Source organism: Hyposmocoma kahamanoa, unplaced genomic scaffold, assembly GCF_003589595.1.
Source record: "Hyposmocoma kahamanoa isolate Upper Pololo Valley unplaced genomic scaffold, ASM358959v1 62, whole genome shotgun sequence".
NCBI lineage: Eukaryota > Metazoa > Arthropoda > Insecta > Lepidoptera > Cosmopterigidae > Hyposmocoma > Hyposmocoma kahamanoa.
In genome coordinates this window covers 724869-739554 of record NW_020653850.1, presented here as the reverse complement: position 1 = coordinate 739554, position 14686 = coordinate 724869, and the positions used below count along the sequence as shown (strand labels likewise).

Sequence of the window (14686 nt, the reverse complement as noted above, 5' to 3'; positions counted from 1 at the left end):
ATTGAACCTTGAGGGACACCCATGTTAATTGCAGATCCTGATGATCTCGTACCGTTAACATCGACCCTCTGTGCCCTGCCACGCAAATACGATTTAAGAAGGTCGAGATCACGTCCCGCCACACCATAATGGCGAAGTTTCCTGACCAGTGTATCATGGTGCACACAATCAAAAGCTTTGGAAAGGTCACAGAATACACCAATAGCATCATGTGAGACTTCCCATGCATCAAATATATGATTAATCAACTCGACACCAGCGTCGGTTATAGAGAGACCCCGAGTAAAACCAAATTGTTTAGGAGACATTAAGTTATTACTATAAAAATGTGCACACATCTGATTTAGAATATTTTTTTCAAATATTTTACTGAGAGTTGGTAGTTTTGATATAGGTCTGAAATTGGTGGGGTCAGAAATACTACCAGATTTCAAAAGTGGAATAACTTTACTTTGCTTCATGAGGTCAGGAAAGACACCATCATCAACACATTTATTAAAGACACAGGCTAAGTAAGGCGCAATACAATCAACTATAGAACTAATTACTCTGACTGAAAGACCATCAAGATCAGCAGTATTTTTTATGTTTATAGACTTAAAGGCTTTAACAATATCGCTTGGAAATACATGACAGAACTTTAAATTAGTGATACTAACTGCATTATTTTCTTTTAGTAAGGATTCAGCGGCGGTGGGAGATGAATTTAACGACTTAGTAGTCAAAATTGGAAAGTCAGTAAAAAAAATTTCAAATATTTTAGCAACTTCTGCGTCTGTGTTTACAATTTTGTCATTAAATCTTAGTTGAAAATCTAAGTTACGAGGTTTGACCCTTGTAGTTTCTACCACTAGAAATATCTGTTGTTGAGTTGCATATAATAGAACCCTAGTAGATATCATATACCTACACAGATTTCAGTAACGCATTCGTCAAGGCCGACCATTAAATCCTATTAAACCAATTGTTGCTTCTGAGCATTGGTGGGTCATTGCTTGAATGGGTCAAATCTTACTTATTTTATCGGCGTTCTAAAGTAGTGGTTAACGGTTTTTGTTCAAATGTTTTTGTTGCTCTATCTGGGGTTCCTCAGGGTCTAATTTGGTCCTATTTTTTTCAAGTATGTACCTTTTTGCTGATGTCTTAGAAGTCATTAACAATTAACATAATTGGTGCTCATCTAACAAAATGATATTAAATATTGGTAAATGTCACCATATTCGTTTTTCACTCAACAAACTTGAAGTCATATGAATATAAAATTGATGGACAGAAATTATGGACGTTAAGTGAGATACAGGATTTCGGGGTGTTGGTAGATAAAAATTTGAAGTTTGACTCACATATAAAAAAAAAACAGTGAAAAGGGGTTTATAATGCTGGGGTTCATATTGTGCAATGCGAAGGCCTTCAACAAAAATTAAGCTTTTTACAACTTATACTTGAATTCAGCAGTTTTATTTGGAATCCACACAATAAAGTGTATGCCAAGCATTTGGAAAGCTTCTATTATACCATTTGGCATACGGTGATTTTAAGACTAGGAGGCTGTCAGATCATCCACAGAGACTCAATCCTACATATTGGTTTCTTTAGTTGACCGTAGCAAGATACTTGACTTAATTTTCCAATATACAATTGTAAATCGCTAATTAGGTTATAATGTCGATGTCGCTACTTGATTGCCCTCAGGTATTGAATGTGCTGCAGTTCAATGCTCCATTTAGGTTGCCCAGAAAGGGCTTGCATGCTATGACGTTACTTAGTATGGTTCACTACTTAATGTGTAGTTTTTTCTATGTGGAATATTCTAAATAAATAAAAAGCCTTTTTTGAACATTTTTTGAAGTGTACACAAAATATGTAGATAAAGTACATTAGATGAACTTTGTCCAGCTATACTCATATATCAAAGCTTTAAATCTCGCTAATGTCCCGAAAACTTCAAAAATTATTATTTCGGAAATTGCGCGGAGTTAGTACTTGAGTTTTTTTAGTGGAACTAGTCTATAAGTGAGGCTAGGTTTTAAAACAAGTTGCAAATAGAAAATAACTTATAAAAAAGTTAGAAAGAAATTAAGTAAAAAAAAATTACGAAATACCGATTTACTCTTTAGGTGCCTATGTGATTTAGCTTTTTTTTTTTTGACGAGGGGGAAATCTTTATGGATACCCCTGAGCCCAGGGAGACTCAGGGGCTATGTGGGGACTCTCCTTCCAGGCTGGAGGGCCTACCCCCTATGTGATTTAGCCTATATGTGCCAGCGCGGCCAAACATTTGTAATATGCTTACAAGTAAGGCCTTTAAAAAAACAATCTAACGTATTGCTTAGCTGTAACGATTTGGTCACTAGAATTTTATTTTCAAAAAATACCGAATACGGGACATAAACTTTAATCTAAGTTTTTTCCCAAAACTATTGTAGTGATACTCATGGAAGTTTTACTCATGCATTCGGAATGAAACATCTTCTCTGATTCTTTTGTTAACAGGGGCATGTCCGATTTTAAGGGAAAAATAACACTGTGCTTCACAAGCACAGTTACATCAATAATGGCATTAATCTTGCTACTATCCATCCTGAGCGATCATCTGTAGTTGCTAGTGGTCAGCTGGTTTTCATTTGAACGAAATTTTTATTAAAGTAAAGTGAAATGTGAATAAACTGAAATTAATTTACATGTAGTTGTACTACGTCAACAGCACATCAAGTTATATTATGTACTTTTGTCGGAATACCGCCTCCAGTGCGACTTCTGTGTGTGTGATGGAGTAATATCCGTCAATATGTAGCTTCATGTGCTGCCGTCATGGTATTTTAAAATGTTTCTGATATTAAATATTAAACGTGCAAGTTTAGAATTATAAATTTCAATATACAAGAGTACAGTAAAGACAGCGCCCGCCGTGAGTAAGAAATTAATTTATTATGTATAATAAATAAAAAATCATTTTTAATATATTTTTATATTTTTTCCAATTAAATAATATTATAATATTACGAGTATACAGATGTTTTTCCTATAATAGTAAAAATTCAAGTCCATGATATTGTGAAGAATGGCAACACTATGTGCAAAAATGCTATTTTGATTTTCCTTCCCGCCGGCTCTTGACGGTTTGCTTTTGGCACGTGCAATTTTCATTCATTTTTATTGAAATATAACTAGGTATTGCTAAATACAGTTCAACACTGATGCTGACGGTTGGGAAATATCATTTCGGTAAGTGTTTTGTTAATATTTTAGCGCTGTACGTTTCATAAAATATCTGCACGTGTTGTATCGTAGACAGCAAAACAACCATTTGCATTCGCCAGACAATATAGCTACGATATGGTTTTGTGATTATGCTATGTTTTGTTTATTGTCATCAAGGATTATACTTGCGGAGGCGCAAATCTTTCGATGTGGACATGGCCGTAGCGTCATTTGTTTTTGTTTACCTGCAGATCTTTAGCATAGTGGCACGATACAATGTCGCCTTCACCGATCCGCTGCCGCGGGCCCTGGAAAATACATAAGCGCTCGTCGGAACCCGACAGATGGCTGGACGAGATGGGCTTTTTTCGAAAGCACACGGCTAGGGACTCCAGCTGCCTGTTTAGGGCCGTCTCTGAGAATATCTACAATACTCAAAGATACTTTCACAAGGTTCGCCTAGACTGCGTTCAGTTCATGGCTTCCAAGCGGCATCTCTTTGAAGGGGTAGGACTAAATGATCATTATCTACATATTTGTTCATTGTTTCTAATCAAAGCCCAGCCTAAACACGAGTTTTTATGTTGTAGTCTTTGACTTGTCCATTCGAAAATTATCTCAAAGAGATGTCAAACCCATCAGAATGGGGAGGGCTTATTGAGATATCTGCCATGAGCCATCTTTATTGGTAAGAAAATCCCTAATAACTTGAATAATTGGTTTACCGAGTGTCAATTTACTTGTATTGCATTTTCAATGTCTCCTTGAACATTACAGGCGCGATTTTGTTATATTTGAGGCCAACAAGGGGCCACAAACTAAAATATGCAATGGCTATGGAGACACAATATTCTTGTTTTACTCCCCTGAAACCAAACATTTTGATGCGGTTTACACAAAAGATTTCATTAATTCATCTTCGTTTTGCCAGTGTAAGTCATATTTTTATCATAGGTATTTGGAAATGAATATATTTTTATACAATTCTTTAAAATAACTAGCTAGCGCCTGTATTTAATAAAATTTCAATGAACACTTCATGAATTAATTCCCTTTATGTACACCGAACAATATCATTTTTGTAATCCTTTATTGACATATATATGTTATTTCAAACATTTACTACACTGTCAATATTTATAGCTTTAGTTTATGAAATACTCTATGATGGAGTGTACCAACTCAAGGATTTGTCATATGCTGTTGATAAAATGCTCCACGACAAAGTGCCAACAAACCACATTGAGTACTTCATGTCTGAGAATGTGGAACGCCGTAAGAAGCAAAAAGAGAGAGCGAAGATCTTCATTGAGGCCACTAATGATGATGACAAAGACAGAAACAACAATGCCGTAGCACTAAAATGCAAACATCACACTCAGGATCTGGAAAGAGCCAGTCTTTTGAAGGAATCTTTGAGCATCTTTGTGTTCAACCGCAGTCTCATTCAGCTCGAGAATGTCTGCATGAACTGCCTCAATGTGAACAGTGCTAAAGACTTGCTGGATAATGGCATAACTCCATTTCCTTATAAAGTGGCAAAGGCTTTGGACCCCGATATTTACAGGAACATAGAGTTTGACGTGTGGAGTGAACTCCGGCGAGGTACATCAGCATCTTTTCAATTAATTGTCTCCATTTGTCAATGGTAGTAAAATTGTAATGATGTAATTGCAGAAATGCGTTATGGTGCTAGATATTCAGATGGAACGACATTACAAGTGGGGGTGAAGTGTTTATGCAAGCTGCAGCCAGATCAAACGGTTCCCTATCACTGCCATATTCAGGAAATGCGCCCTGACGGTGGGCCGTGCCTTGTTTTCATTGAGGAGCTCGGCGAGAAGCGCATTGTCAAATATGACCAACTTGAGCCCTTGCCTCTTGAAGAAATTCGCCCCTGGGCCCCTCCATACCGATACTCCCGGGCAAATTCACAATTTCTGACTCTCAGTCAAATGTTGCAGCAGATAGGTTTGTTTGAACTTTAATTCTGGTACATGAGTTCATTGGGAGCATAAATTGTGTGTTAAATTGATAGTTTTTTCATTGTATCACTCATACTCCTGCCTTTTCAATTTCCAAGTCCCAGAACTGCTTAAAAAATCGGTTTTAAATAACTGTATTTTATTGGTTTTTTAAGTATTTTTGTGATGCGCCTTTCATTGATATCATTCTCATCCAGGCAACATCACGCGTAAGCAAGGTCTGAATAAAACGCGAAACAAGGCAAAGGTCGGCAACGAAGAGCCAAAATCCCCAGAAAAGTCTCCACAGAAGCAGCCCCCTAAGCTTGTCTGGAAGGATGAAAAGCCCCCAGAAACAGAAATCTCCCAATACGCGAGCCAAGGAAGCGTAAACTTTAACGCATATCAACACTTGGATTTCCTTAACTTTGAACCTATGCCTGTTAGTTTGGCCTGTTGTATTGTAGATGTGTATTATATAGGCACTTGTAAGCATGTCACTTATGAAACCATAGCTTCTTCTTCACTATCAGAACTACTTTAAAATAAAAAGCGTACCTGATACATAGTTCATTGCATACAGAAATTTCTTATCTATAAGTATATGTGTGCATACTATTTATATTACGCGGTCGATTGAACAATGCTCATTAATTTTTAAGGAGATGTTTCAGTTTAAAACAACTTTTGATAAATAAAGTAATGCTTAAAAATAAATACATTCTAAGTTTATAATGGATTGACCTTGAAAGTATTATTTTATAGCCCTCATTAGCATTCTACGGCGTAACACTCATTTAATTTCGGCTTTAAAGTACTTAGCATCCCCTCCTCTCACTCTCATTATCAAAGTACCACTCATCAACTTGGTATAAGTGTTCAATTCTCAACTGTTTGTGAACTTTTTTTTCAAAGTTTGTGAAGTGTTATAAGTGAAGTGCTTATAAGGAAGGGTAACTGCCATATCGTAGCTATTTCATCGTTGGAGCTTTTAACTTTGTAGTATGTAGTGGTTTTGTTAGTGTGTAGTTTAACACTAGTATTAATTTCAGTTAATTTAACATAAATATTTCTTATAATTGATTGATTGATCTGCATAAAGTGATCTTCAGTGTACAAATCAATTTTCCAGCCGTTGACCATGCAGAACTTGCTTTTAACAGTGGTTTAGTGATACAAATAATTTTGTTGCACCCTTTATTTGTAAGTAGTGCTGAATAAATATAATTAAAAGAAGTAGATATAACATTAAGTAGCATTAGGCAGTAAAAATTAATAATGCTTCTAGAGATTCTATATATTGAATATAATTAATTTCGGAAAAAGATATATGAAATAATATTTTTAAGTCTTGAAAAAGAATTTTTAAATGTCTTTAAAAATAATTGATATTTATTGTTCACCATCAAATCATTACTTATATTTCTTTATTGGGAACCGGTCTTCTCTAAAGAGAGAGGGTTTAGGCCAAAGTCAACGACGCTAGCCCAATGTGGGTTGGGGATATAACACGTTTTCCAGGGGATGTGAACCTTCTTCGACGTGTTTTGTTACAACATTTTCCTTCACTGCAAGAACTATTGATTCAAAATACTCACAAATGTGCGTATTTTAGGGATTATAGTCCTCTGTACACACTTCCACAGGGTTTCGAACCATCGACATATTTTTCTAATTTTTATTTATTATTTTACGTTGTACTTTCAACAACTGTAATTGTTTGTTCAACAACGTTATTTGTGCAACGATGATCGCGTTTTTTTAGAGCACCAATAGCCTAGTTGACGAACTGTTGCTTTTCAACACAGAGGTCTAAGGTTCGTATCCCTGGACTATGTGTATGTATGTATGACTTTTTCTAAGTTACGTACATTTGTGAATGTTAAATAGCAATGATCGGCGTGAAATCGGCGTATTTTTTTTTTAAAACACAAACATAATCTTTGGATTATTTTCCATTTTTTTTTACGATTGAACTTGTACTTAAGCAGTGCCTACACAGGTACTGTTACTAGAAATAATCAACTTATAGAATATTTATTAAAAAATGATGATATAAAAATAAACGCACTTAATTGAAATCTAGTATGAACAGCATGTAATTAATTTTAACTGTGCTGAAATATTATATTGAAATATATTAAATAAATAACCGAAGATGCTGGTTTTTCGTTAAAATAAAACAAATTTTCGCCACGGTAGTTTTACGCAGGTCAAGTTCAACGGCGGCAGCGCGACGCGCATATCTAGTTTGGAAATTACTTGTGATTGTTATTCAATTTGTTGTTGGCCTCAGCGTTCGGTGATTCATGGCATGTACAGAATTGACACAGGTGCAACGTGCGCTATTGCAGGTTGAAGTACAAGCACTGCCCCTGATGGTGGATTGTCGGCCGGGCGTGGGGGGTGCGGGAGCAGGGGGTGCGGGCTCGCACGAGATGCACCACCCGCACCATCACCAGCCGCCCAACGGCGCGCCGCCGACGCAGGATAACCACCAGGTACCATTGCCCCTTCCTAATATTTTTTTACTGTTTTTTTGTGTTATATTAGGTATAGGTTGTAAGCAGTGGAGCTTGTGAAAGAGTTCGTCCAGGGAAGTACTGCCATCTTACCTATTTCTGCCGCCAAGCAGTAATGTTAGCTTTGCTATGTTCCGGTTTAAAAAGGGTTAAGGGTGCTGGTGAAATTACAGGCACATGGGACTTGTCAACTTATGTCTCAGGGTGACGGGCGCAGTGGCGGTGCCCATCAGATCTTTGCGATTTGAAGCTCGTGAGTGGCACTGCACCTGTTATGGACAGACGTGTAGTTTAACATCAGGCGCACGACTTGTTCGTCCCGTCACTTGATATTATAAAAAAAAAGTTTTACGTTTTTGTAATTATTGACATTTACTAGTAATCAACTGCTTTTGACATATCTTCACCTAATTTTTATCACGTTTTTGACCACGGACCACATTTGACATAATAATAACATAAGGATTTAGGAGTTAGGATTATTTATTTTTTAAGCGACTTCAAAAAAAAAGGACTACGTTCTCAATTCGACTGTGTTTTTTTTGTGTGTGTACGTAACGCAATTACTCCGGCATTTGAGAACTGATTTCGATGATTCTTTTTTTATTTGAAAGAGGTTATTTGTATGAAGGAGGACCACAATATATATTTTTTTTCCTTGTCTTTTTCATCAAACATTATTTTAAGGTTAAATTGCTTTGCTTCACTAGATTTATTTTAATGTTAATTATTGTGATCTACATTTTGCTTTTGATATATATAATCATTGTTATTATTAATGACAGTGACACACAAGTACGAAACAGTCATTGTAGTGCCCATACAGCTTCGAAGATGGAAAAAATAAAAGAAAGGTGCTGCCCTAACTACGGATTAAACGTGCATATCTAAACAAAAATTGAACGAACAAATGGCGGATTTCTTTAGTGTCGTACCATATCTATCGATAAGCATTATCGACATGCAAACATTTAATTAAAGTACATCAATATTCCATTTGGGAATATTTTAGGTTATATGGGAATATCCGGGAATGTCACATGATATTTTGAATTTAGTGTTTTGCGTTCACAATTACTCAAATATTACGAAAAGTGAATTTGCACAGAAAAAAATAATATTTGTAATTTGAGAGTATATAAAAAAGAGAAAGCTTTGAAATATAAATCCTATGCATTTCCAACCTCAAGATTCATATTTTCATAGAGAAATTTTTAATCAGATTCCAAATAGTGTAAGCTTTTTTGTATTTATTTATGCATTGGTATAGAATTAATACCAGTGACTGATTTAAGTGAATCTTTAATACTTTCATTTAATTTTGGAAATAAATGAAAGTAGTAATATTATCAATAATAATATAATTATTATTTAATATTATTGTGTATTTGCTTAAAACATGGTATAACAGATGTAACAAGAGACAGTGTTAGCATAAACATGTTTCGCATATATTAAATAGCATGCATAGTTAATAATAGGCATAGTCTGATTATACAATGACAATTGACTACTATTGGCCAAGCGCCTTTGATTTGTGCAGAAAAATCGACACTTTTTTGAAGTGAGACAAGTAGTCACGATCGACTGCGAGGACACCGAACGATGGCAAGGCAAGGCAAATAGGCTGTCTATACGTTGGTATTGTCCGTCACCCGGCAGTCGTAGACATAGTATTTATATTACTGGCTTTATAAAATAAGAATTTTAGTAGTTAGAGTTGTCAGTGGGAAAAAATCGGAAACGAGTGGATAATATCGTTTACAGGAACTGAGAATGCCTAGTAAACGAGTCTAGTTTAATCTAAATTTAATATAAAATTATGTACCAATAAACCTATGATGGAATTGCATTATCATGTAATGTAGTTACATTCAAAGTTATGTTAAAATTTGACTCTTCAAAATGAAGCGAATAAAATAAATGAAGACGGTCTTTGATTCAATGTTTATATTCGGCACTATTATACGGCGGCATGATTTCCAACCATTTTTTTTTCTTTTTTGACTTGTAGGTAAACTTGAAATCGTAAACATAATACCAATAAAAACCACGTAGTGACTTATTTTAATAACAGAATATCGATAATATGTACGCTTCCAAGAACAACACTATCTCAAAATAATCGTTAACAACAATCATCAAAATGTACAAACAAACAGGCAATCTGAAGAAACCAAAGCAAAATTTCGCAAGATTTATGAATAAACTATTCAAATATGTCGAATTGCATGAGATATTTGGGCTTTTGTATGATTTATAGACAGAAAATTAGCACGTGCCTGTACAATGTTACATTCGGTCGATCTTCGCTTTTTCAAATGCCACATCCCGTAATGCTGCAGCGACGAATTTTTGTTAACACTTAATTGTTCTCACTGTCAATATTTTTGTCCATTTTATTACAATACATGCGAATAATTCAATAAAACACTTGGAAAACATTTGTTTGGACGAAGGAATTTTTTCTGAGTGTTCGATCTTTGTATTAATAATTATAACAAATTTCATATTATTTCCGCTCAATTTTACTCCGCTCTATAAATACTGAAGGCGTTTTTTGTATGTTCTTCAATCGTGCTCACATAATGCTTTTAACCGCGAATGCCGTGTCTGTCCGCAGGGCGGCGCGAGCGGCGACATGGGCATGGGCATGACGTCACCAGCTTCCGTGCGCGCCTCTACCCCAGCCACCTCCAACTCACTCACCACCTATTCTGGTAAGTCGTTCCTGATTACTCCATATTTAGAGTTTTTGACAAATACTTAAAAGTCAATTTCTTCCATAAGAAAAAAACACAATTTGATGATCTAATAACAAAACAGAAAACAAATTCGTAGAAAAATTTAATAGTTGTACGTGTAGGGAGTTAAAGAGATCATCAAATATCCTATTGTCGAAATTTTCACAACTATTGAGACGATTATGGGAACCTTTTTAGTTTTTAGTAAACTGGAGTGAGTACTTGACATGAAAAAAAAAAAGAAGAAAACAAGGCGTATTATAATTTTCGTAACAAATTAAATTTACTAGTTACGTGGACTACAGTACATGAATTGTCTGCAATAGTACTGTAATGCTGTAGTAGAAAATTAAAACTAGACTGATTTGAGATTGTGCTGCTAAAATCCATGAGTAGTTCGCAGACGCATTTAAGATCTCATGGACCGACATTCTCGTGAAGGTGGGAACCTAGCGTTAGATGGAGACGGCATAGGACCGCTCGTAGACGCAACTCTTTTAGGGTGAGATTTATTTCACGAACAAGTCGGAAGTTTTTTCACAAACTCAAGTGTACTTAGTGACTTAGATTTTTGAGAGACGAATAGGTACTAAATACCTGTGTCACAAACTGACGTGGTCATCTAACGTTTGCGTACGCTGCAGGGAGAGATCTGCCCGATTTTGTGCACTTATGGTACCACAACATAGAACTGCAGCATTTAGGGGTAGTTTCAAATATTTGTCTTCAAAAGGCTGGAATAATATTCCACCACCTACGACCATGATGAGTCTTATAAACACAAATTCTTTTATCGAGAACACCTACTCTCGTTGCAAAAAATCTGTCTTAATTTGTTGAAATTTAACTATTAATATTAGTTTTCATATGTACTCTTCTTCGTAGCCTTGTTTCTAAATATTTACACTAAAACATTCACATTTTTCACTTACAGTTACACTTATATTTATATCCGCACATGCACTTACATATTGAATAGGTTATTTTAGATGCACTATTCACACTTTATTACATGTATGATTTCAATGACATAATTTCCCTCCTATTATATCTTTACAAATAACTCTTGGATTTAGTCCCTCTCGTTGGTTCTGACTGAAAAGCAGCGCCTTAAGGTACTCGTGCACGTACTGAGTCAGCGCAATTTCACTGCTATGCTGTTGTATTCTCTATAAAAATGTCTGTTCAGGCGGCATGGTGCCCGGCGGAATGGTGAACAACGCGGGGTACGGCGCGAGCGGCGGCTGCGCGCCCTACGTGTGCGGCGTGGGTGTGGGCGTGGGCGTGGGCGGCGTGGTGAAGGGCGGCGTGGTGTGGGTGCCGCCGGCGCCGACGCCGCACCCGCTGCCGCCGCCGCCTCCGCCGCCTGTCAACCCGCACGTCTTCAAGAGCGTGCAGGCGAACGGCGCCGATTTGCCCATGAATGGTGGATTACGCTTTCGAATATAATGAATGGGATGTTGTTGCCATAGATACGTTGGTTACGACATGTATGTGCATTTCGCAGATATCCCAACGCTGCGTTACTACTTCAACCTGGGCGTGGAGTGCATGTGGGCCGCGTACGGCCCGCCACCCATTCACCACCCGCCGAGGCACTACTCGCCCAGAGATCTCGCTCAAGTAGGTACTTTACTAAAGGAACTAAACCGCACTACATGCGGGCCTCCTCCGAGAGAAGGTAAGGTAGTAGTCCACCACCTAGGACAAGCCAGGTTGTCAATTCCATACGTTTCGGAACACTTACTACGATATTTTTATTAAGGGAGTCAGTGCTATCGTCTTTCTTTTAAAAAAGTACTTTTTATGTTACAAACTGTCGAACATATTATGCAAAAAATACCTTTCTCAGACAATTGTGTAGTTTTCATGATGTGTCTTCATAATGTCGATATATTTGTAAATTCCTTAAATATTTTTAAGAAAAAAGTGGGAGTACTAATATTCTAGTGGTTCTAATGTACATTTTTATTATATTATTATCTTTGGATCTGTAATATGAATATTACATTATTCTTATATTTATTTATATATTGGTAGTATATAGGTAAATATTTTGTATCCGTCACATATTTGCACCATTTATATTATATGTGTTAATGTAGGGTACTATAGGTCTATTTTTATACAGTGTTCTTACATAATTGTTTGTATATGACTGTTTGTTACCTGAATGAATAAATAAAAATAAATAAAGACCGAGTAAAATGACATTTCTAGGGTTGCCAGTTTTCATAAAATTTTAAATAGTTATATAGTTGTTGTTGATAGTGTTATCGATAGATTGTAAAAGAAGATGAAATTTTGCCAAAAATTGTAATAACTTCTAATAATTACTAATCGCGTTATTGCCTTTTTTATTCTTATTTTGACAGATGGCGTGGTAGTATCAATTTTTATTCAATACATATTAACAAGAATAGCCGGATTTCATTTAATTTATTCAAGTAAAATGAAAAAGTTTACAATATGTTTCCTCTTTGTATTTTTTATTTATACTTCTAAATGCTGTGTATATGTGTATGATCTTTCAAATTTTGACAATTCAAATGAACTTGTGCTCAATAATTGGATGAATAATGGGTTGAGGATGATTAAAATAAAACAAATTGGGCTATTTATTCCATATTTAGTCGATAAAATATTTATCGAGTGATTGTGATTGTAATCACCAGCTGCTCGTCGCAAGCGGGCAACACTTGGCGCAATGGACTGTCTTTTTACTCCGTCTCCAAAAAAGGCGGACTAGTTCGACCCAACCAAAAGTGATCGAACCCCCAACCAGATTGTAAAGCAAGCTTTCTCTCAATTATTATACCTTAATTCACCATTAAGTGTTGTGGCTCACAATAATCTGTAACTACAATGTTGTATTGTGAGTAAGAAAGGAGTTGCGTACAGGACATGCAGCAGCTGTCGGTGCACGAGGGGCGCATGAACCACGGCGGGAGCGAGGCGCATAAGCACAAGGCGGGCGGAGGGGGCGCGGGGGGGCCCCCGCAGGACAAACCGCCGCTCACGCAGAACAAGGGCAACGGCCAGCGCCCGCTGCTTGGGCCCAGGTGATTCCCTCTTCCTCATTGTTGTTTCATTTCTTGTGAAGTAATGTGAAACAACAAACAAGTGAAACTGACGTACATATAGAGTTCTCAGGTATTCGCGATTGGTGATTAGATCTAGATTGCGTATTCTTGTCTTTTCAAACAAAACAAAAGGTTATTTTGTTCATTTTTTGTTTGTTGTTTACAACTTTACTACATACAAGTAATAGTATCTTATCCGTGACACTGGAATGCCTTGAAACTGTGGCTCGATTGCCATTTTGCCTAGCGAGGCCTTAGGGCCTATACGAGGGGAATGATTATAAATATAGACCGTTACAAACCAAAATTTTTAGAGAACCTTCATAAAATCTGTATACAATTAAACTAGCTCAGTTAAGGGATAAACCATAATATGTACAAGACAAGAAGTCTCCGCCTGTTCGGCTCATCAAGACTTCAACTATGTCAAAGACGTCTGCAATGTGATGATTTTATGTATGCAGATTTAAGCGAGGCAACAACCAGGATGGCAGCCAGAATTCCAACCACAATCAGAACAAGGGCCATAACAATAACATGGGCAATAAGGGTCCCAATAACAGGTAATTTTAAAAATATAATATTCCACTCAATGCTTATTGGGTTAAAATTAAATCAGTTTAAAAAAAAATATAAAATTGAAAAGGGATATTCTTGTGGCGAAAAGGCTTTTTAAAGCTTTTTTTATAGAGAAAATATTTAATAATGACGCGAATGTATTTCTTGGAGATTTTATAGTATATATTATTTCAGCTCCGCGCAGTCTGTAGTTAGCTGTTGTTGTTAGTTGACTATAGCTGCTGTCGTGTCAGTTATGTATAAACAATGCATTGTGGAACTATGGTCTGCGCAGGCGCAACTCCCACGGCGAGCCACGCGGTGCGCCGGCGCTGGGCGCGCCGTTTGGTGGCGAGGGCGAGTGCGCTGTGGACGCGCCGTTGCTGTCGCTGCCCTACATCCCCTACCCACCGCCGCTTTACCCCATGCCATACTACCCCGTCGACGCCGACCCCGGTAAGCCTGCCGGTTCCTTCCGACTTTAAGGCCCGTATTACTAAACACCTTGCGAGCGATGTCGCTCGAATTCCGAGACGGGCTTGAGCCTTCCTGAATTAATAGACAGTAATCATCGATCTTAGGCCGTGGCCTACATCGACAACTCTCAAGTGATT

At 36.9% G+C, this 14686-nt stretch overlaps 1 protein-coding gene across 2 annotated transcripts in view; it reads left to right on the top strand.

Moving 5' to 3' along the window:
- Window positions 1-3089: 3089 nt before the first annotated feature.
- LOC113229436 overlaps window positions 3090-14686 on the top strand; it is a 14385-nt gene continuing 2788 nt past the window's right edge. Inside the window, exons 1-14 of one of the 2 annotated variants that reach the window (XM_026463018.1) lie at window positions 3100-3225; window positions 3453-3708; window positions 3792-3889; window positions 3979-4133; window positions 4345-4806; window positions 4879-5172; window positions 5384-5607; window positions 7520-7666; window positions 10311-10407; window positions 11621-11857; window positions 11939-12054; window positions 13333-13493; window positions 13979-14077; window positions 14368-14528. In XM_026463018.1, coding sequence (XP_026318803.1) covers window positions 3478-3708; window positions 3792-3889; window positions 3979-4133; window positions 4345-4806; window positions 4879-5172; window positions 5384-5607; window positions 7520-7666; window positions 10311-10407; window positions 11621-11857; window positions 11939-12054; window positions 13333-13493; window positions 13979-14077; window positions 14368-14528 — 2482 coding nt within the window. In that variant the 5' untranslated portion in view covers window positions 3100-3225; window positions 3453-3477. Of the gene's footprint in view, window positions 3226-3452; window positions 3709-3791; window positions 3890-3978; window positions 4134-4344; window positions 4807-4878; window positions 5173-5383; window positions 5608-7519; window positions 7667-10310; window positions 10408-11620; window positions 11858-11938; window positions 12055-13332; window positions 13494-13978; window positions 14078-14367; window positions 14529-14686 lie in introns of both variants that reach the window. The other variant, XM_026463019.1, reaches the window with a different exon arrangement.